This window comes from Rhinolophus hipposideros (genome assembly GCF_964194185.1).
Source record: "Rhinolophus hipposideros genome assembly, chromosome: 23".
NCBI lineage: Eukaryota > Metazoa > Chordata > Mammalia > Chiroptera > Rhinolophidae > Rhinolophus > Rhinolophus hipposideros.
Window position 1 is genome coordinate 38,072,245 of NC_138069.1, and position 24,372 is coordinate 38,096,616.

Sequence of the window (24,372 nt, forward strand, 5' to 3'; positions counted from 1 at the left end):
TTCACTCTCATTAATGGGGTAATTGATTTAAGGACCAGACCCGAGGATTATTGACCAGTGTTAATCATTAGAAAATACCAACTTAATGAATCTAACTGCCATGACACCCCTGTGGGACTCGGGGAAGGCCAGTGAGATACAATAACCTTGTTCGTTTCTAGTCCAGCAAACAGACTTTCCCCCCCCTAGAATCTAGATTGTTCTAGGGGGAAAAAGGCAAAATAAGAGTCACTAAGAGGTAAACAGTGTCTCCTTTTGGCTGAGCTGCTGCTGGAGCTGAGCTATCGTCCCCGCCTCTGTAACATCCGTCTGCTCCTGCTGCCACCTGTGTCTATCTAACTCTCTAAAATAAACTTACCGTTTTAGAGAAAAGTTGTAAAAAACAGTACAGTTTCCACATACCCCACACCCAGCTTCCCCTCTTAACATCTTACCTTAGCGTTGTCACAATTCATAAACAAATATTGCTGCATTATTAAATAAAGTCCAATAAAGCCCCTTAGTTTTTACTTGAGGTCCTTTTCCTGTTTCAGGATCTCATCCGGACACCACATTTTATTCAGTCATCGTGTCTCCTTAGGCTCCTCTTGGCTGTGACAGTTCCTTAGACGTTCCTTCATGTTAATGACCTTGATGGCTTTGAAGTTCCTGTGAAGGTGTTTTGTAAAATGCCCCTCAGTTGGGTTTTATCTGAAGTGTTTAGACTGAGGTTATAGTTTTTGGGAGGAAGACCACAGAGGTAACGCGCCATCCGTATCCCATCATGTCAAGGATACATACAATCAGCATGATTTATCACTGTGACGTTGACCTTGACCAGCTGGCTGAGATAGCGTGTGTCAGTTCTCTCCTCTGTTAAGCTTCTCTCCCCCCCCTTTACATAGTGTCCTCTTTGGAAGGAAGTCACCATGCCCAGGCCACAGCTGAGTGGGGAGTTATGCTCCGCCTCCTAGAGAGTGGAGTTTCATCAGAAATTATTGGGAATTCTTCTACATGAGAGATTTGTTTATGACAGTGCGGACTCATTGGTGTTTGTTCATAGTTTGGGCTGTAAGCCAATATCATTCTACTTTTCGTGTTGCTCAGCTTGTGCCACCTTTGGCCACTGGAAGCTCGTGGAGTTGGTGCCTGTGTCTCTTTGACATACCCATCATTGTAGGGACTTTCTGTTTGTTTTATGAGCACTTCCTTACTTTCTGGCACAACAAGATGCTCTAGGCTCATTTTGTATATTTCCTGCCCCAGCTCTAGAATCAGCCATTTCTCCAAGGATCCCTGATTCCCTTTATTGGAGAATCTTATATTAATTTTCATAATGGGTTGTTGTTTTGTTTCATTTTCTTTATGAGCATAAAAGTAAGTCATGCTCATTATGGAATATGCAGCAACTACATGAAAGAACAGGGATGGTAATAAGTATCCCCAATAACCCAATAGCAGAGAAAACCACAGTTAACATTTCAGGGTATTTCCATCTGGCCCTTCTGCTGGTTGCTGGCTCGTGAGAAATCCTTTCCGTCCATTTACTCTTGATCGTCTCCATCAGACCAAGAAACAGCACCAATGCTGGGGGGCTGCTTTGCCTCCCGAGCCCATAGCTGTGGTTGGAGCAGATGAGTCATTCCAGCCTTTCTTGGGTTGTCTGTTCTCTGGGCCCCTGTCCACTCCTGCCTCTGGGGGAATCACACGTGCGTGAGGCCCAGGAGTCAGAGTGTGTCTCCTGTTGCCTCTGAAGATGAGAATACTTCCTAATTCTATGACCTTGGACGGATAGCTGACTCCGCTTGCCTCTGTTGTTTTTTTAATCATTTTTTATCTTTTTAAAAATTTGTTTCTAATTATAGTTGACATACAACATATAATATTATATTAGTTTCAGGTGTACAATCCAGTGATTCGACATTTATAGACCTTACAATGTGATCACCACAATAAGTCTAGTAACCATCTGTCACTGTAATAGCCATTATATTATTATATTCTTGACTATTCCCGATGCTGTACATTATATCTCCATGACTTATTTATAACTGGAAGTTTGTACTTCTTAATCTCCTTCCTCTTTTCTTCCCAACGCCCACCCCCTCCCTCATTTCTAAGGATTAAATGAGATAATGTGTAAAAAGGTGCTTAAAAGAAGGCCAGGCACATAGCAGGTAGTAAACAAGCAAAAGCTGTTAGTATTATGATTACAATTATTATTAATAATCCAAAGAAACACATCCTCTAATGACAAAAGTGCAGGCTTGGTGTGGTAGGTAGGCCTCCGGATGGGACGTATGTACACAACCTGCCTCCTCCACAGAGACCTCATGAAATTGATCTGGTCCTTCCCAAGAAGTTGAGCAGACGGGGTGAGGAACGCTCTCTCTGTAGGACCAGTAAATGGAAAAGAGGGTCCTTGGGGTTTAACTGAAAAGGAGACATACCAAGGGGCAGTAATGCATTGTTGCCGAGAACATGGGCTCTAGAGCTGGGCTGCCCAGGTTCAACCCCAGTTCCCTCACTTACCTGCCAGGCTCTCTTTATGTAGTAAGTTACTTAACCTCACTAGGTCTGATGTAAGGATAACTACATTGCATGTCTATAAGTTGCTGTAAATACTAAATAAATTCACAAAATTAAGAACTCAAATTACTCAGTGGTTTGAATGCAGAGTAAGCACTCAATTCATATTAGTTACTAGTTTTATTATTTCATCATTCAGGTCTCTTTAGGTTGCAAGTAACAGGAAAAAAACCATCCTAAAATTGCTTAAACCAAATGAAATTTATTGGCTCATGTAACTGAATTCCAAAGTTTTGTACAATCTCATTGGCTCTGATTGGGTCATGTGCCCATCCCTGAACCAATCGCTGTGACTTAGGGAATCCTAGGACCTGACCGGCCACGTTGAGCCACTGGGTTTACACCTAAAGGAAATTGCAGGGAATAGATGTGGGGAAGCCAAGAGCAGTATGGGCTTTTCCTTGAAACTATTTCCCTTTTCCCTGAAGATGAAGCTTAAGAGGAGAAACGTCTGAGGGGTTAAGTATTGAGCTGACAGGGCAAGTCACAGAGTTCCTATGCAGCGAGGCTCCTGGTGAGGGGAGGGGAGCAGGTGAGTAGGTGAAGTGAAATTGGGCAAAGAGGAATCTAATGCACAGCCAAGAATCCCTTCCTACAGCATCCTGACCTCCCACCTAATACAGGAGAATTTCCTAAAGGGTTCTGCACTGAGTGGGGCTAGAGTAAGGGAAATGCCATGTTTCCCCAAAAATAAGACCTAGCTGGACCATCAGTTCTAATGCATCTTTTGGAGCAAAAATGAATATAAGACCTGGTATTCTATTCTATTCTATTCTATTAATAATATTATATACCCAGTCTAGTAAAATAAGACTGGGTCTTATATTAACTTTTGCTCCAAAAGATGCATTAGAGCTGATGGTCCAGCTAAGTCCTATTTTCGGGGAAACACGGTATCACTAAATTAGCATCAGGAGTCCTGGGTCCAAGTCCTGGTTCTGTTGCATGACACGGAGCCCTGGGCCACCACCTCTTCCCTTATCACTGAGCAGGTTGGTTGTCCTAATACCAGGTCAGCCCTAGAAATCCCTGAATCCCTGACCACATCAGAGATTGCTCTCTTGTGTTGATTTTCCTCCAAGTAAAGAGAGGCTGTGGGCACGTAGGGGAGGAGCCCAGTGAAGGTACCAGAACCTGGGAACAGACAGAGTTGGGGAATCCTGGCGGGGGGAGGAAAGGAACAAAAAGAGTGATGACGTTTGAACGTTATCCACGGAACGTGATGCCAGGCAGCTCAGATGACTGTGGCTGGTCACTGGTGTGCTACATGGGGGTAGTTTCCAGGTGTTTCATGGAGGCTCGCTTACAGTCGGGCTGGATGGGCAAGGTGTGATATCTGATGTTGGGCAGCGTGGCTTGGTATTGCTAGGGTCTCTGAAAGAAGAGCCATTAGGTCACCCTTCTGTCTGGATTCTTCTGTAGGAATCTGGGATAAAATTGTTCCACTAGTTCCTACTTCCTTGGAGTCCCCTTCCTGCATTTCCAGGCTGGGCTCGGTGCCCCTGAGTTATGCTCTTACTGTCCTGCTGCTGCTCTTTCTCAGTACCCATCCTGTTGACTTACCATCATCATCCAATCGTCTGCCTACCCCACTGAACCTGTGAACACTGGGACTGAGCGCTCTCCAGGGGCTGGCACCGATCCTGGCACAAGGAGGTGATCGATGCTTACTGAATGAATTTAGACAATCCAGAATACTCTGTCTAGCTCAGCATTGTACAGGAGGAAACAAATGGGGTCAATATGGCTTTGTACCAGTCGTGTAATCTCTCTGGACTTCAGTTTTACATCCTACAGATACAATAACAATTTGCCCCCACCTCGTGGGACTGCTTTGATGATTAAATGAGATAATATATACAATACTACTAACTACTCTTACTTGAAAGTTCCTTATGTTCCTGGTGCTGGATTTGGCTTCAGATAACGTATTTAAAGTTGTAAATCCAGTGGTACTTAACAAATATTTATTTTCGTCCCCCAGAACTACATTAAAGTTTAAATGTTGAAGTTAAAGTTCATTCGTTGAAGGGATGGATGGATGGATAGGTGGTTTACAGAAGTAGAGGCCTTCCAACAGCAGGAGATAGAGTGGGTGTGGGGCTACCACTGGCTCAGCAGATGTTTATATCATTTTAGAATAACTACCTTGAACTTCAGAGAGAATCTGGGTATGAAAGTTTGGCCTTAATTAAAGTCTTAGCACAGTGTTAAATGCCATTTTATTTTAGTTCATAATTAACACTAATGAGATGAGTGGATCACAAACAGCACACACTCTGAGAAAGTGAAAAACAACATCTGAGCCTGGTGGTTTCCATGTTTGCCTTCCCCCTCCCATGCTCTGCTCAATTAAAAGTTTTGAGAAAATATTGCAACTGCACTCCCTGTCTTTATGGTAATGAAGCATATTAATTTGAATGTGATGAATACAATATTCTACTGACTTTTTTATTCCCTTATCTACAAAAGTTTAAAATAATGAGCCAATTAAATCAGGAAAGGAGAATGCAGGGTTTGCCTGGGGTGCCAATTCAGCAACCAAAGAATTGAAAGAACAAAAATCTGTGATAGTGTATGAGCCACACTCCACCCCCTGGGCTATAGCTGAAAGCCACTAACTCATAATGACCAATGTGGACCAGGCAGAACAAACACTGTCTTAAGGATCCAGAAGCCAACTTCTAGATCCTGCTGTAGTGTTTTTCAGTGAATACTTGTTGGATGGATGGATGAACGGAGGATGGATGGATGGATGGATGGATGGATGGATGGATTGATGGATGGATTGATGGATGATGGATGGAAGGAAGGATAGAATGGACAAACCAGACAACATCCCAAGGTCCCATTTTTCCCAAGGTAGCAAGTTACATCAAGTCTGGAACTGACTTAACCCTTCTAAGACCTAGAAGTTAGTGGCAGAACTTAGAGATAGAGTCCAGTTCTCTGACGTCTTTACCCTAAAGGCAAAAACTATAAATTAATAGAAGTAGCCTGAGCTCAGGTATGACAGTCCCTGAAAGCTCAACTCTAAAGCAAAGGGCCTCCAAACCAGCTAACCCCAGGAAAGGCTGAGCCTTCCCCACTATGAGCTTCTGCATATAAGAGGGACATTCTAGAGCAGGCCTATAACCCTGACAGGTTTTTCCATGAGGACCTCTAGAAGGCTTCCCATCTTCATGTGTTCCTTCAGTCATTAATTCCACCTTGCCCCTGTGTCATCTGAGGCAGTCTGGGGGAACATGTCCCACAATCTCTGTGTATTTTGTCCCCCTCCATTCTGTTCTCTGCATTGCAGCCATTTTAAAACACAATACACACACACACACACACACACACACACAATGGTGTTCCTTTGCTTAACACCCATTGTACGCAGGATAGACAAATCCTTAATAAGGTCTACAAGACTGCATGGCCTGACCCTGAGTGCTTCCAGCCTTGTCTGTCGCCACACCTGCTCCCTCCCTGCCCATTCTCTGGGCTGTAGCACTGGCCTTCAGTCAGTTCCTTGAAACCTCTTCAACACTCAGGCACCCAGGCACCCCAGGACCTTCGCACATGCTGTCCCTTTTTCCTTAAATACGCTTGCCCAACCTGTCATTAATGCTTATTCACCCTTCCATTTAGCTCACTTCTTCAAGGAAGGCATCCCTGATCAAACTCCCGACCTCAATTCCAGCCTGGGTTGGGTCTGTACATTTACACTGCCATAGCCCTGAGAATGTTTCCTTTCTAGCTTATCACAGCTTGTAATGACATGCTTACGCTGTCATTGGCTTCCGCTCAGTAGGCCATTCGCACAATCATTGATGTCTAAGTATTTCTCATACTTCACACAGTGTCTGGCTCAGAAGAGATGCTCAACATGTATTGCTGGATGAATGAATGGTTGAATGAATAAAGGCCTAATTCAAGAGCTTAGGCTCTTTCTACACGACACTACTTCCAATTTTGGATTTCTTAATTTCCGAAGCACTTGTGCTAGGCCTTATTCTGGGAGCTTAAACAACTAATATCTACCCTTGCCCTCAAATAGAGTGTAACAAGAAACAAATACACAAATACACAATGACAACACAGTGTGTCAAATGCTACAATATCGTGTTTCCCAAAAAATAAGACCTGGCCAGACAATCAGCTCTAATGCGTCTTTTGGAGCAAAAATTAATATAAGACCCTGTCTTATTTTACTATAATATAAGACCCAGTCTTATATAATATAATATATGGTATGATATGATATGATATGATATGATATGATATGATATGATATGATACTGGGTCTTACATTAATTTTTGCTCCAAAAGACACATTAGAGCTGATTGTCCGGCTAGGTTTTATTTTCGGGGAAACACGGTAAATGTACAGGTGTGGTGTTTCATGGAAACATGGAAGAAATGCTCTGAGAGGCTTCCCAAAAGAGATGTTTCCTGAGCTGAGTCTGAAAGGAAAAGGTGTTGGCCAAGGAATAAGGGTGGAGGCAGAATTTCAGGTCGAAGGACAGTTCAGAAGGCAGAGCCTGGCACTGGAGGAAACGCAATCCCTGTGCTGACTGTGCCCTGGTGGACTGGCAGGGCCGTGAGCAGTGAGGCTGGGACATGGGCAGGGGCTGGACCACTGAGCACCTTCAATGACAGCCACAGATGGCAGTGGAGACTGAATGTGAGGGACTGGTGTGCTGAGGCCTGTGATCTAAAGAAGTGCCTCTGCAAGTGCTTTGGAGAAGAAGTGCTCATATTTCAAGGGGGAGACTTCTTCCTCTCAGGGAAATAGAGGCTCAGTCCCAGGGCTGTCAATCAAACTCCTTCCCAGAATCCAAACTTTCTTTTCCAAAGGGTGCTTAGTGTGGCTGACCTTGCTTATTAATTGCAGGAAGAATTAATTTCAGGGTGGGGAATTTTTAAAAAAATACAAGATTAAGCAGTGTAATCAACTGCTGCAGAGAGTTGGAAATGCAATAAATAATAATAGCATTGAGAGCTGTTTTTAATAACTCACCAGTGTAATTTGGGCCCAGCTTCTTGGAGCATATGTAAAATATGCCACAATGTATATAATGGCAGATGCTTCAATGCCAGCCTCTGAAGACAAATGTCTGCCCAGGAGGAAAGGGGGGCAGAAAATGAAGGAGAATTGGAGGACCTGATTGCAAACAGGGTGTAGGAAGGCAAGCATCGTTTATCTTGAGTCCACTCATTTGAAATGTGTGAGTCCTTGCAGAGGTGATAGGTTTCAGTTGGTTTGTCTTCAGGGACGGGACAGGTTATATGATAAAAGAGGTATTCATAATTAGTAAGAGAGTGAGTTGCTTTCATACTCTACAGAGTCACCATTTGCATGCAGTCCATATTCTAATTACAGATCATCCTTGTCTATTCCAGCTGGTCCCCAGGGGACTGATGCCTTGGCAGCATTTGTTTTACTGGATTGAGTTACTAAATATTCGTGACACCATGAAAATTTGTTATTTGTATTTGGTGAAGTCTGACTTTTAGTAATTCATGTGCCCTGCGTCTACCCTCGCCATCCCTCCTCCCCGAAAACAATCTAAATTAGTGGGATGGAGCTAGAAGCTCTCCCCTGGGAGGCCTCAGGCCACCGTTAAAATGCGATGAACTTGGAGTCAGATAGACCTGAGTTAAATTCTAGTTCTACCACTTACTAGCTGGGACCTTTTGCAACTTACTTAAACTCTGAGGCTCCATTCCTGAACTTTTCAATGAGCGTGATGGTGATGACAATGAGAATGATGGTGACCAAGACAGCTAATACTTATGGGTCACCTATTGCATTACCTCCGTCACAACCATACTATGACATCGGTACTATTAAGATTCCCATCTTACAGATGAGGAAACTGAAGCTTAGAACAGTCACGTGACTTTTCCAAGGCACGTGGCTAATAAATAACTGTTCTGGGACCCGTCTGTCTGACGTCAGAGGCCATGCAGGCTGTGCTGTGCTCTGCTACTAACTCCTACAGTTTGGGAAGATCAGAGACAATGTGTGTAAAGTATAGTTCCTGGCACATAGCAGACACCTTGTAAATATCTCTTAGATTGATCTTCTTTGCTGTGTCCTTTCTGGGGAAGTATAACCTCTATGTCTTTGTCAAAGTTTTATTAATGCCCCGATCATTCCACACCCTTCTTCAAGTCACTCCACACCCCTCCCAGGCCTCAGGTTTTTCATCTGTAAAATGGGGCTGGGTGGGAGTTCTTACACATACCACTGGCTTGGGTGTGAATTAGTACAACCAGTGTGGAAAACAACGTAGTGATACGTGGTCACTCGGCAGCTGCACAAATCTGGGATGCAACCATTCTACTCTTACCCTAACGCAGGGTTTCTGCTCCTCCACACCCACTACCGACATTTGGGGACACAGGCTTCTTTGTGGGGTGGCGGAGGTTCTGTGCACTGTAGGATATTTAACTGCATCCCTGGCTTCTACCCACTAGATGCCAGCAGCATCCCCCAGTTGTGACAACCAAAAATGTCTCCAGATATTGGCAAGTGTTCCCACGGGGGCATAGGTGCCCGTGAGAGCCCCGCCCTGAAGGAACGCTCACAAACGTGCATCAGGAGAATGTTCAGTAATGATCAGAGCCACAAGTTTGCAAGAGCAGGAGAGTGGGAACAACTTAACTGTCACTAACAGTTGGATAGTGTGTCAGTAGGGCATAGCCACCAAATGGAATATAACACGACACTGAAAATAAATGAACTACAGCTACATAAGCGAACCTGGATGAATTTCATAAACATAGGTTTGAGCAAAAACAAAAACAAAAAAAAAGCAAATTGCAGAAGTCTACCTGGATACCACAGACTCTATCTATGTAAAGTTGAATGGCATGTAAAATGATGCCATATGCTATTTAAGAAATAAACCCATATACGTACATGAAGTAAAACTAAAAATAATCACGGAAGTGAAAATCACCAAATTCAGGATATGGTTACTTTTGGGGATGAGGGCGTAATCAGAGCAGCGTACCTGGGCTTCAGCTCTATTCGTATAACTTTATATCCCAAGACAGGTATATGAGTGTTCATCAGATTATGCTTTATACCACTTTCTATGTCTGAAGTGTTTCATTCTACTTTTTAAAGTAGTTGGAGTACATAGGTGCTAATGAGGGAAGCGTGCATAGAACCATCAGTTGGGGAATCTTTCCTGATTATACACATCTGCCTTTGGGGAGTCTGAAACCCTCTCTCCAGTGTACCCCTCCCCCCGCACCCCATCATCAAGCAAGAGGCACTGCCTTGGTCACTGCTCCCAGCAGGACTGTGTCACCCCTCAGGTGTTGTAGGGTTGAGAATCCGTGGTCGCTGGAGAATTCTTGAGGACACTTCCTCAGACTTACTCTTCCCCTCTAATATCCATGATGCTATAAAAAAAAATGGATCTGGGGTGAATACACACATAAGCAAATACCCCCGCCCTCCAGTTCGCAAAGCTCAGTCATGACTGTGCCAGGTTGGGCCCTGGACAGACACATCCCTGGGGGTAAGAAGAGAACACCTTCCTGAGAGATGCTTCTGCTGGAGTGTTTGAAACCATCCTCACACTCTTGGCCAACAGGGTATCTGGAGGCTCAGGTAACACTGCTGTCATCATTTCACAGGTGGGAAAATAAAGGCTCATCAAGATCAAGTATTGAAAGGCCATCCAGCTAGTGAGTGTCAGAGCCATGGATGGACGCAGGTCTGCCTCCAAACCCCATCCACAAATGTGTCTGAGCCGTGCTATCTTCCTAGTATAATAATCACTCTCACAAGCGTAACTGAGAGGTAATTAGCAAAGCAAGAAATTCAAGCAAGAGATTTCCCCTAAAAGCACAATTGACAAATGCATGCTCTGCACTCAGAGAAAGCAGAGTGGGTTAGAAGAGTGTAGAGAGTCGAGACTTCCTGAGCCCTAGCAGATGACTGGGTGGGCATTAGCCAGGCAGAGAAAAGACAGAGCATTCCAGGAGGGGAAACAGATAGGTAAGGAATGGGCGGCAGGCAGTGCAAGTCAGGTCGGTGGGCCAGGAGGGCAAGGTCAACTGCACTCTGGTTGGAAGTGGCACCCCATCTGAAGGTCTGTTTGTAGGAACAGTCACCGGACTGGGGACTCCTTGGTGGCTGGCACTAATCTGGGTCACTGTTGTATCCCCAGTGCCTAGGGCAGAGTAGACAGGAAACATGATGTTGGAAGGAGGGAAAGGGGAAGGTCGGGAGGCAAGAAGGAAGGAGAGGAGAGAAGGAAGGAAAGAATGAATGTGTGTATTGAATTGGAATTTCTGTGGAAATTCCAGTGGTGTCTGGATCCCTCCTGAGTAAGCAAAGGAGGGGAAAACTGAAACATATCAGTGGATATTTAAACGCCATGACTCACTAGCTTTATTTACAAATCACTTTCCACTGACAACAGCTCAGTTTGGCTCAAACCATCACGTGATTTGTGCTGACAGTCGACACGAATGTTGTGTGTTCGTTAATAACTGTGCTCATGACTCTCCCCGGCGTGGCAGCATCAGCTCCCGTGTTCTAGCGGGTTTTAAGCAGAGAGACCTGCATGGGCACCTCCTCAGCCTGGGACCTTGGTGGTGGGGGAGAGGGGCGGGGAGGGAAATGTTGATGAGATGGACGATAAAGAAGGGGTCCTGCAGGCCGAAAGGTGGGGGGTGGCGGATGGTCCTGAAGTGCATCCCAAAGAGCATGGAATTCTTGAAGCAAGATCCTCCCCCAAACTGATCTCCTGAGGTGCTCGGGATTCTTTTTCCTGAGGGTTTTTTAAAATCCAAGAGGAAACCCAGAAAGCTTCTCTCCTATTGTCTCCCCTGCCCCCCGCCCCGTCGCCATGGAGCTGATGATAAATCAGAATCAAATACACAGATCTGACTTTGAGGATTGACTGCTGAGGGATTGGGACCTGAGGGGGGTGGGGAGGTGTAGAACCAGCCACTTGGGAAGCTGCCCAAAGCAGGACGCCTCCCCTCCGTGATGTGTCTATAAACACACAGCAATGCTTTACCCTTCCACATCTGCCCCATCCCATAAATATCCTATCAAGGGCAATAATAATAATTGCTGGGACTAAATGAGAAAAAGTGTGTAAAAATATTGAAGCCACAATGGGTGGTTATGATTACTGTTGTTATTATTATTGGGGAGAAGCACAAAGGGCCCAAGGGAAAGAACTGAGCGGAAACAGGAAAGCTGTGGACCAGGCGCCACTCTGAACCCCATCTCTAATTGCCCACCATTCCTGACCACCGGGAATCTGAGCCTTGGGTACCAGAGGATGCCCTAAATGAAAGAATACACGAAAGACCTGGACTCCAGGCCTGGCTCTGCCCCCAACTAGCTACTTCCTATGACACATTGAGCCCTGTCTGAGCTTCCTCTGTCTCCTGGTACTGGTAGGGACCTCCCTGGTTGTTGTGCAAAAGTCCAGCGCAGTGCCTGCCCCGTGAAAAATGCTGATACATTTTGTTTGCCTCTCTGTGCCCCTGTTTTCTTATGTGTAAAATAAAAATAATGCTGACCTTAATTTAAAAGTTTATTGTACAGAATGGCATGGTATTTTCTCAATACATAGTTTTTGAGAAACTACAATATTCAAAGTGATTTAAAAGGCTAAACAGAAATTTGCAAGTTACAAGTCCTAGGGGATTTTTTTAAACATTGTGCACTTCCTAATTGGAAAGACTTTTTTTTTTCATCTATGCATAGTGTCTAACATGTGCCCAGTAAATATCTGAGAACGGAGAGAAGGAGGAAAAGAGGGAGAGAGGTAGGGAAGGAAGGAGAAAAGGAAGGAAGGAAGGAAGGAAGGAAGGAAGGAAGGAAGGAAGGAAGGAAGGAAGGAAGGAAGGGAAGATTGGATAGAAGGAGGGAGGGAGGGAGGGAGAAAAGGGAGACATATGTCATTACTTTATTATTTTACAGTTATCATCTTCATTATAAAACTAATTTAAACAAATCCAGCCAGTACCCCCTAAAGGGCGCCAAGATAAGGACTAGATAAACAACACAGGAATAATTTTCCCATTTTGACCAGGGATGGGAATAGTAATGATTTTCTCTCTGAAGCATAACCATCTCGCAGTTAAATAATTTGCTTTCTGGTAGAATCAAAAGCTCAGAGATGGTGCTCTGAGGAATTCTTTCATTTCTTTCCCACCTTTGAAAGAAAAGACAACTCCGAATGCAATTATTGGCATTATTTTCATACCAACTGCAGCAAAATATTCAAGACGATGAGGCTCCTACCAAATTAGTTTATCCAACTGAGACGCAGACAGTATCTTACGGAAGACCCCTCAGGAACCCATAGACCAAGAGCAAACCCCACTGCGTCCAGTGACTGAGGACGTGGCGGTGCACATGTGTTCTCGGTTAACTAAGGGAACTGCTCCTCCCGTCTTGGGGACACTGCACCACAGGACACCTCTGTTTACTTCAGGTTCAACAGTGATGAACAAGCCGAGAGCAGCAGAAGTGGCTAGCTAACATAGAATTGGGTTTTCTGACTGCCGGGGGCAGACACTCCAGTAAATTTAATCATAATCCAATGAAACCGTTTGTCTGAAAGGAAGGCTTGTGGCTGGAGCACTGAAGTTCAAGCACCCGGAAATTTCCAGAGGAAGTTGATTCCCCTGCCTGAAGTAGTATTATTTCCTCTCTCAAGTTCCAAACCTTCAAAGCATATATACTCAACGTACAACTTTTCCATGGGACTCTGTGTATCTCCTTGAGCATATGGATGGTAACAATGATAATATTACTACCAGTTATTTAAATGAATAAAATTACTACTTTATTTCAATCTTCACAACTATCTGAAAGAGGTGCTGTGATGAGCTCTGCCTTCCAGGTGAGAAAACTCAGGGCAGAGAGGTTAAAGAATTCACCAGTGGTCACAGAGAGCTAAGTGAGAGGCGGAGTTCGGAGTCAGGCCGGCCGCCTGGCCGAGGCTGCTCTGTGCATGGGTCTCCACGGACAACTCCTTGCATGGGTGTCGGGGACTGTCCTGAGAGGCTTACAGCATTATCTCACTTAATTATTGAAACAATCCTGTGGCACAGGTTCCAGTGTTATCCCCATCTTTCAGAGGCAGAAACTGACTACAAAAGACTAAATGATTTGCCCCAAGTCACACAGCTAGTAGGTGGCAGAGGTATAATTTAAACCCAGAGATTCTGTGAACCAGAAACTGGTCCCATGGACCATTTTGATCTATGATCTGTGTCCCCCCCATCCCCCAATTCATATGATGAGGCCCTAATTCCAAATGCGATGGTATTTGGAGGTGGCACCTTGGGGAGGTAACGAGGTTGAGATGAAGTCATGAGGGTAGAGCCCTCATGATGAGATTAGAGGAAGAGACTAGCCTCTCTCTCCACCATGTGCGCACACGGCAAGAAGGCAAGCGTCTACAAGCCAGGAAGAGGGTCCTCACCAGAACTGAGCCCACTGGCACCCTGAGCTCAGACTTTCCAGCCTCTAGAACTGTGAGAAATAACCGGTGTATTGTTTATGGCATTTTGTTATAGCATCCTGTGCTGACTAAGACACTAACATTCATTCGTCAGTGTGACCATCGTGGTCCCCAAGATTCCTAAGGGACCTTGAAGACCATGCCTAGTATCCATTTGTCAGGATGCGAAGGTCTGAATTAGAACCAGACTTTCGTGGTGTCTGGATCAGAACAAAAGTCAGGTACCTGGTACATGAGGTCAGGTCACTGCCCACCCCCTTCCCCCCTCCATCCCCATCCTGCCCCTCCCCTACCCCTGCCATCCTCACCCAGAGAGAATGTCTCGTGAAATGATCAAACCTTTGTTTCTTTATGGCAAACAGACTGGAGAAAAAACTGCCCACCAGTTCTGATAAAGAAATGAAAAGGACCAACCAAGTGATGATCCTTGTTCAAAAAAGTATATAGTAATTTGGGACAAATTAGTAAGAGAAGTGTCCAGTGCTGGGCAGGCTCATGTCTATAATGGAAATGTATTCGCCTCACAATCTATATGGAAATAAGAAAAAAGCAATTTGTGAAGTGGATTCCATAAGTGCTCCTGTTAGGGCAAAAATTTCTCATCAAGTGAAAGAGGGAACTTCAATAAAAATTTTAAAGGAGGTTATATGTAGAGGGAAGAATTGTGCAGATACCACATGATGCTGGATGGAAATGTGATGGGAAAGAAAGGTTTCTGTAATAAACAATTCATGAATTTCTCACAAATGCCAAACCTTTTATCAGCTGGATATATGGGAAGAGCATGGATTTTGGTGGCAGGTAGACCTGGGTGTGACACCCAGACACCCGCTACCTAGCAGACCTGAATTTCCCTTGATTTTCTTGGGGATGAAAAGTGGCAATACCTCCAAAGATATGGTGGAGAATTCAGGGAAATCGCCTGTGTAAAGCACGCCACAATTTCTAGAAAATCATAGTAGTTAAGTCTGTCTGATGGCAATTTAGATAACTCACCTAAAAGGTGGGTGTCCCTGAAGTTCAGGGTTAGGAGACAATCAGGACAGGACTTGTATTTGAGGCCAGAATTCTTGGAATAATTTACGTCTTTACATGGTGACATCAAGGCAGAATGGGAAATGTTACTCCTCCTTCTCGTGTCATTCATTCCCAGAAATTCCAGAAAGCAGCAAGGGATTCAGTCTAGTTCCTGGCACCTGGCTTACATCTAATACCTGTTTGTGGGACTGCCTTGGGAATGTTGTATGTGAAGTGAAATAGGGCAAAAAAGTGAAAATATAGGACAGCAAGGTGGCTGAGACCAGAGCCATCTGCCCAGAGCTGATCTCTAGAGCAGCGAGCACGCATAAGCTTGCAAAGGTGAACAATGCAGAGGTGGGAAAGAGTCAGGGATAGCACCAGTCTTAGAAGGCAGAGAATTGTCGAAAAGAAGCAGTAGAGAGAGAGGAAGGAGCAGGTAGGAAGCAGGAGAGGTACAGGGTAGAAAAGCCAAGATAATAAAGTACTGACTTAGCAGAAACTTGGAATTCTCTCTGCTCTAATTCCCTTCCTCATGTCTGGCTTTCCCTGAAATCCCCTAAGCCTACTAGGTTAAATATTACACTTACTAGAGCTCCAGAAGAGAGGAGATTCAGTAAGTCAGGAACACCTCTGGACATGTGAATTAATCAGGTTTCCTTCAGGGCAGCTGGGATCTGGAATGGCAGATTGGTGTCCTGGTAAACTGGTGTATTCATGTGCAATGTTTGCCAATTCCCATAGAGCAAATACTCCTATTGTGGCTCATCTCATGCCACCAAAGACTTAACCACTGCCTTGCTGACTTCCTGAAAATTTACCAATCAGCTTTCACAAGCTGGAATAGGCTGACTCCAAGACACCACTGTCCATGAGGTTGAGAAATAGAACCAACAGGGGAGGTGTAGGCAGAGAAGACAAGCGTTTCCCGAGTCTCACTCACATATGTAGACTGTCTCCCCATCACAAAGACGGAAAGGAAGGAGAGACCAGCATTCACATTTAGTTACTGTTGTTGTTTAAAACTGATTACACACATACCTGGGAGAAAATTTCAACAGTGGGTCTCCTTCTGACCCCAAAACCTCAGCTCTTCTCTCCAGAGAAAACAGAAACTCTCAATTATCAGTGTATCCTTCTGGAAATATATTGTGTATATTCCAGCGTGTGTGTGTGTGTGTGTGTGTGTGTGTCCCTTTTCAAAATTAAAATGGTAATGTACTAAATAACTGACTTTTTTTCACTTTAATATATTTTCAGTATTCTTCCAGGAAAAGATAAATGTGTTGTATAATTTTAATGACTGTATAGTATTCCTTTCATACATGCACTATAATTTATTTAATGTTTCCTCACAGATGAGCATATATGTTTTTTTTTCAGCCTTTTGCTGCTATAAACAAATGATGCATATATTTTTATGCACATAAGCAGGCATCTCTGTGAGTGAAGTGAAATTTCAGGATCATATGGTGTATATGTATTTTTCCCTCCCAAGAGGTGGTACAAATTTACATTCCTACCACCAATTCATGAGAATCTCTTTTCCCCAGACTGCTGCCACCATTGTGTATTCTCAGAACCTGAGACCAGCGTTTGGTAGGTGCATTGTGTGCTCACTTTTGGCATAGGTTCTCTTACTTGAGGTGGGTTTATTCACAGAAGAGGAAACTGGGCCTCATGGAGATCAAGGAACTTTCCCAGGACAGGCCTCTATGACCCTAAGTCTCCAAACTCTCTTCCTCATGTTGGCCACTCTTCCCCACCTGGCTCACTGCTGACAAATCAGGGTAGGAAGATTGTCAAGTTTGCCACAGAGCCTGGTACCTCAGGACACACCAATACCATTGCTTTTGCTTCCTTGTTTGTTTGTTTTTGTTGTTGTTGTTTGTTTTGTTTTTCTTTATTTCCATAAGTGTTGCTCATTCAGTTTTGCTTTAAATGATTTCTGCTACTGGTATGAAACCTGCCCCAACACAAATATGACTGTGTACTCAACCCAGTTTGCAATTACTTTCTTGGGAATACAGTTTCCAGCGACACTTTGTGATGTCAAACAGGGACCACCTGTATTCCAGAATATGTAAGCTTGATTAGTTTTTTAGCAAAGAAGTACAAATTATTGTCCCTTTGGAAAATAACCTGCACCTCTAAGTTTATCTCAGATTGAAAGTAGTAAGCCTCTTCCTATGTCTTTGAGATGGTCTACACTCACACAAATTCCCTCTGAGTCTCAAAGAGAAAGTGTCAAGAGACACTGCCTGTTATGGTTACACTCAGATAGCAGATGTTTAGGCGTTGGTTCAACCTCTGGGGAGATTGCCTTGGGAGAAGAGGAAATAAAAGTAAAGATTACTATAAAACAACACAGCGATTACCAACTAGGAGGAGGAGAAAGGTGGAGGGAATGGGGGGAGTGGAAGGGAGGGAGGGAGGGAGAGAGTGCGAGGAAGAAGACCGGTGAAAATAAACCAAGCACTTAGGAGAACAGCAGGAAGGGCGGCTTGGAAGCGAGGATTTCTGGCTTCCAATGCCCGCCTGGCGTCTTGCTGGTGCGCCCTGTTCCGAGAGGATGTGGGCAGAGGGCGAGTCGGAGGGGCTGCAGACCTTGGGAATAGTGGTGGTCGTGTGCTCCTCTTTGAAACTTTTGCACTATCTCGGGCTGATTGACTTGTCAGACGGTAAGTGAACCTGCAGACCTCTCTGTTGTATATAAATGTGTGCTTTTCGGTTTCGGCAGTGTGAGAGTAGTTTAGAAAATGCACGGAAAGTAGCGCGGAGACCCGAGAGATGTTTAAAAAGCCCGGCTAAATCCGAGCGGTGGTGATCCCTGCCTTGCTCCGAGTGCCCCAGTGGTAGCGCTGTCCGTGGTGCTGAAACGCCGCGTCTGGAGAGGGGTCGGGCTGAAGGGCGGTGAGGGCCCTGGCTTCCGACCCTTTGTGCGTGTGAGTCTTGGTGGATTACTAGCTGAGAGAGACTAGCACAATACATCACAGTCCTTTCTCAAAATATCTGATAGCTATACTGTTCATTGAAGCCAATGACTTTTAAAAGCCGTTATACTGATTAACTTGAAAAAGTACTTGGGAAGATTGTGATGGTAAAACTTTATTAACACTTTAAAATACTAACCACAGGGCCTGATAATTAGAAGACATTTAACAAATGTCAGTTCCTTTCTCCAACCCTTAAATTTCAACCCTCATAAGAACGCTTCCTCTGAAACCACCTCATCAGCTGTGACTTTAGCTTCTATTTCTTAATGAGAATGTAGTCAAAAATTCAGGTTAACCACACTGTTTCTGACTAGAAAGTTAGTGGTTTGAGTTCTAACGTTAAAGGAGCTGAATAAATGAAGAGTATTTTCCTCCTCCTCCTTAGATTTTGTTCCAGATAGAACATAGTTTTTCTATATGATTCTTATCACATAAAAGGAGACTCCTGGAAAAATTCCGATTTTGAAGAGCAATGCTTTCAACAAGCCCAGATTCCAACAATGTATATTCAATATGTATGCAGTGTATAAACAATGTGTATTCGATGTATATTCTTCCATAACTACATAGTGTAGACAGAATTTCTCTTCAAAGAGGCATCACATGTCATAACCTTACATAATAATGAAATACATTGGTAGACAAAGGATGGCAAGCTAAAGTACCAACGAAAGCTGAGGTAGACCAGAGACTGAAGTGCGGGATTATGTGGCTGGATGAGCTCTGGTTTCTGTCAATGATCTATCTCCGGTTAACCTTGGTCAAATCATCTGGATCTCAGTTTCCTTTGGAGACTATTGATGATTTTCAATCTCTGCTTCATGAAATTCTTGAGTGACCCAAAGGTTTCTTTGTGTTAAGTTTTGTGTTGGAGGTGGTAGGGCAGGTTCTGAACCCTTCATCCCTGCTTCAGCAGGTCTGGCTTCCCTTCATCTGTTCTATCTTAGGCCTGTATGTAAGGAAGGGCTCTTTATGCTTTGGCTAAAAGTTAGTGAGCCTATGTTTCTGTGAGTCTATGATTGTGTTTCCTTGAGGTTTTGAAAACTGAAGCACATTCAGAACACTTTTTATTTCTTAAAAACCACCTGAAATCTAACAGTCTATGAGAGTAGTTCCATGTGTACATAGAGACCCTTCCTGGCCCTTGGTCCCTCAGATGTGCTCTTGTAAAACTCCTTGCTCAGCTTGCCAGTCCATAACAATTGCACAAAGGCCCTGTTCCCCACCAGGTCCCAGGAGAACATGTTCTATCCTGCTCAGAGCTTCATAGCAGATACCCCCGAGAATAAAAATTAATGCCAAAGCTACTTACTTCCTTATAAGACTAAAGATGCAGTGGAAATGTTACCCCACTTTTCCTTTCGATATTCAGAAATATCCATCTCCCTTGCCTACGTTAGCTGCTCAAGCTTACAGATTTTGGTTTTATTATTACCACAGAAGATGTTAGTTATTCATTTAATGTTATAGTAATGAGGGGATTAAGGTGAAATGTAGAGAACATATGCTTGGGACTGCCTTCGGTGATCAAAGGGATTAACATTTATTCAGCACCTACAATGTCTCAGGTTTAGTACCAGGTGCATTTATATACATGAGCTAATATAACCCTCAAAAAAACACACTAAGGAAAAAATTAAATAACACTGGAAAGTAGATGTCATTGTTCCCTTTATATAAGGAAGAATAAAAGCTTAGAGCCATTACATAAAATTTTGACAGACACAGCAATAGCAATGAGGAGGTATTTTTCTCTAAAATTTCGCCCTCTTTCCTGGACAGCAAGTGCCTCAACAAGTAAGCTAGCTCCAGATATGGTCGGTGATTATGTCTATACTACACGTAGAGTTCAAGATATGTTCCAAAATGCTATTTTTAATGAGTATGTGATGTGGGAAACTCTGTTCACTTATTTGAGTACTAAGGGGCGAATACCACCTCCTACCAAATACATTGGGACAAATGTGACATAGTCATTCTAAGGAGAGCAGTTGGAACATCTCTGAAGAACCCATCAGTAATCTTTCTTAGGCCCTTGACCTTATTCTTATTTTATTTTTCAGTAGTAATTTTGAAATGGTATAGATATTGGGCCCAAAGTCAAAAGAGCTGGGTTCCAATCCTGCAGGTGCCATTTATCAGTTGTGTGACTTGGGTTTGTCCTTTTTCTTCTCTAGCTTTCATTTTTCCCATTTGTAAACATAGAGAAGTGAGGATAATGGTTCCATTAATCTCCTAGGGCTGCTGCAATGAATTACTTCATTGGGTGGCTTATAACAAGAGAAGTGTATTCGCGCACAGTTCTGGAGGCTGTAAATCCAAAGGCAAGGAATTGACAGGGCTCTGCTCCCTTGGAAGCCCCTGGAGGAGAACCCTCCCATGTCTCTTCCAGTTCCTGGCAACCCCAGGTATTCCTTAGCTGTGGCAGCATAACTCCTACCTATCTCCATCTTCACATGGCCAACTTCTCTCTGTGTGTCTCTGTCTTCAAGTGGTGCTTTCCTCTTTTTACAAAAACACCAGTCATATTGTATTAGAGCCCACCGGAATGACCTCATCTTAACTTGGTTACATCTGCAAAGACCCTATTTCTAAATGAGGTTTCATTCACAGGTACCGGGATTAGGACTTCAACCTATCTTTTTGGTGACACAATGTACTCATAACAATAGTCGTAATGCTACATATTGTTGTTGTACGGATGAAACGCAGTGGTAGATGGGGAAGTACATGTCTCCTGGCCCTGCCACGGTAACTTCAGAGGACAGTCACTATTCCAGGTCAAAGCACTGACGGAAGTACTGAGACTCACATGTGGTATTACTCTGGAAGTTTGCTGGATCCACTGAATGGCAAAAAATCTGAAATAGCGTTCACATGAAGCCAACGACCCACACATATCCAGCTTTACCCATTTCTTATGGACTAAGTGCTTGTCTAGGACTTCATAGACTATCTAGTGTTTGACCTGCACAGCAAAAAAATTTCTGTGAAATATAAGGATCTTATATTATTATTGAACTGATTTTATAGTGTGTGTGTGTGTGTGTGTGTGTGTGTGTGTGTGTGTGTGCGCGTTTGTTTGTTTGTTAACTGAGGCTCCAGAGCTTTGACTTCAAGGCTACATGGCTAGGAAGTAACAATTTTAAGACTCAATTAAAGTCTTTCTGAGTCCAACTAGAAAGCACTTTCTAAATACATTGTCCAAATGCAGCAAGACTTGCACTGAAACCGTGCATGGAGCACGGGGAATATGACTATTTGTATGTATCAAATATTTGTATTATTCCTCCTGGTAAAGTTCTCACAACCTCATACAGTTAGGTTGTAGTGGGCCGAATCATGGCCACCCAAAGATGTTAGGTCCTCATCCCCGGAACCTGTACATGTCACCTCATAAGGAAAAAGGTTCTTTGCAGGTGTGATTAAGTTAAGGATCTTGGATGATATTATCTTGAATTATCTGGTGGGGTCCTATATGTCCAAACATCATGAGTGTAATAAAAGAGAGGAAGGCAGAGATTAGGCACAGACAGAAGAGGAGAGGTGATATGAAGATGGAGGAAAGAATTGAAGTCAGGTGGCCACAAGCCAAGGAGTGCTGGCAGCCACCAGAAGCTGGAAGAGGCAAGGAATGGATTCTCCCTAGAGCCTGGCCTTGCTCACACACACACACACACACACACACACACACACACAGTTTGTACACCCACCTACCACTGAATAAACAAATAGACTTGAGTGGATTACTCCTTTACAATATTAGACCCAAACTTTTCTCTTTTTCTTCTTTCTACCTCTGGATTTGGTTAGTTATTTTTTAATTCTTCTGTAGATACAGTTATACTTTATAAGGTACACTTAATCCCTGATTACTTAAATATGGCTTTAAGCAGTGTCTACTGCCCACCTTCTCTGAAATATCAGAAGACAAGGACACTTTTTTCCTTCCTCCACTTCTCCCATTGTTCTCTCCACCTACCAAATCTGTTCATTATATTATCATTTTTATGCTGTCAAGGTTTAGGATGTTCCCAGGGTGTACATCTTTCAAGGTACATGGGAGGGGTTCCCCTAGACCTTTCATCCCCATGGGTACAACCCTGTCTCCTGCTCCGGGTGGGCTCCCAGCTCTGTCTCTGAAACTTTTCTACATGTATGACCAGCGAGAGGACAGCCAGGACTTCCCCTCCCCTCCAAACAGGAGAACTCACTCTGTTCAGAAGCCTTCCCATTCCTTTGGGTTTCAGAGGGGCATCCAGAGCTGCCCAGGCCTAGAAGCCACAGCCTGAAGACCCCTAGCCTGACCCACAAAATGGGGCTACCTCCAGGTTAGTGGCTACCTGCCCACTTTCCCCCAAACCCATCCTGCAGCTGACAAAACCTCCTAAAATCCAGCGCCTAGACACACGAGATTTGCTGGTACAGAATAGCTGGTATTTTGCAGTCTGTCATAGCAAGCATGACAAACTTTTTAAAATTTCTTTTTCTATCCAAGATCATAGATTCTGAGAAAGAGAGAGAGCCACGTATGCGTCAAAACAACTGCATATAACTGGTTTGAGGTTCTTCAGAGAAAAAGAAATGTAAATTGTTCAACTTAGCTGATTTGTAAAAACACGTTTGCAATGGAATGACACAGTAGTACATGAAGGAATTCGCGCTTTTGAAAACAATCCCTTACAATACAAAGAGCAAGTGCCCATAGCTTCCCCCGCCCACAACCCAATCCCACTTTCCCCCAGGGCTACTGTTGTGACAACAGTGCTCAGAATTAAAGATAATGATGCCTATTCCTGGGTATCAACACAGAAGGGTTGCCCCCTGATTTTATGATAAAAAAAGTGAATATAAAATCTACTTCAGGAAGAAAATAAACCTGCTTAGACAGTCCATAATATGTTCAATTTCAGAAGAAACTGGAGAGAAAGGAGAAGAAGAGAAATAAAACAGGAAGGTGAGAGGTAGAAGAGAAGAGAAAAATGGTCAGAGGTGGCAGAGAAGAAAGAGGTAACAAGTGGGAGTGAGAGAGAAAGGGGGGCAGGGGGAGGCAGTGACAGGAAGGAGACTTAGCCAGGTCTGAGGCCAGCCCTCGATCCTCCGTGGTCCACCTGGGTACCCAGTTGGTTACATCACATAATCACTGGCCTTTGGGAGTCAGCTTAGCTAATCCGTCGTTTACCAGCTGCTCTTTGTGCTTCGATCTCTAGAGACTCCACGCTGTGCAAGGAAGTCACGGCAGCCCACCTTGCACTTGAGCTGCGTGGTCAGACCACCATCCCCCAGACAAAACCAGCCCCAGGGAGGAACCCAGCCTTTGTCTCCATGTGCACAAAGCTGGCTGTAAAGAACAGTCTGTCTCGTTACTTCTTCAGGCATGTCTCGGGCTGGGCATTTCAGGTTTGCTGAAATAGAGTTCCGTGTCACACACAGTCATCTGTTCAGTACATTTGGTGCAGTCTCCATTGATCCAATGCCCTTGAAATAAGTAAGCACTGCAGTATTGTTCCTTTATTTCCTTCAAGTCGACATTCAAAGATTAAAAAGTCAAAGCTGTCCCTGGATTCCTCCACCCTGCCTTCACCTTCCCTGCGCCCCTCATCTTCTCTCTATCCAGCTCCATGGCTCCAAACCGCTCTTATGCTCCTGGAGGCTTTCTTTCCATTCATTCTCTGCCTGACTTTCCTGCTTTTAATCCATCTCCATCAAAACTTACCTACGTTCCGTGTCTTCTCCAGGCTGACCTTGAATTACTCCTGAAACACAGATCCCTGCTTAGGCAATCCTTTTGTCAGTGAATTTGTGTGTGAAGAGCCTGAGTTACATATTTTTCGTTACGTATGGTGCTCACACAGTATACTGGCTCTAGATTGTTAGCTAATTTTAAAAGCTAGAGAGGAGATGATTTGTTCCCTTAGGAATCACTTGAAGTTGTGCTTCCTGAGGGAATCAACTTTAGGAAGACAGTTGGGTCTGGCACCAGGAAGAAACGTTCCTTGAGTGAGTGAACAAATGAATGAGCGCCTTTATCCTGCAGACAAAGGACACAGGTGGGGAGGGGCTACCTCATGGAGACAGTGATTCTGTCTGCCTTGTTCTCCACACAGTCCTAACCAGCTCATGCCCGACACATAGGACATGCTCAGGAGGTGTTGAACGAAGAAATAACCACTGGATGGCGAGCCTAGGGATTGATCTCCAAAGCTTCCTCCCAACTTGGAATGTACTGGGGGCCCAAAACAAAGGCTTCCATCTTCACCAACAAAGGTGCTACATGCCACACCACA

The 24,372-nt window shown here is 44.1% G+C and overlaps 1 protein-coding gene across 8 annotated transcripts in view; it reads left to right on the top strand.

Moving 5' to 3' along the window:
• The window catches only part of KCNIP1 (potassium voltage-gated channel interacting protein 1), a 259,249-nt gene that overhangs the window by 200,653 nt on the left and 34,224 nt on the right, over positions 1-24,372 (top strand). Inside the window, exon 1 of one of the 8 annotated variants that reach the window (XM_081035838.1) lies at positions 17,649-17,770. The exons of 6 other annotated variants lie outside the window; for them this stretch is intronic. In XM_081035838.1, the coding sequence (XP_080891964.1) occupies positions 17,662-17,770 (109 nt within the window). In that variant the 5' untranslated portion in view covers positions 17,649-17,661. Of the gene's footprint in view, positions 1-17,648; positions 17,771-24,372 lie in introns of those variants that run through there. One more of the 8 variants, XM_081035835.1, reaches the window with a different exon arrangement.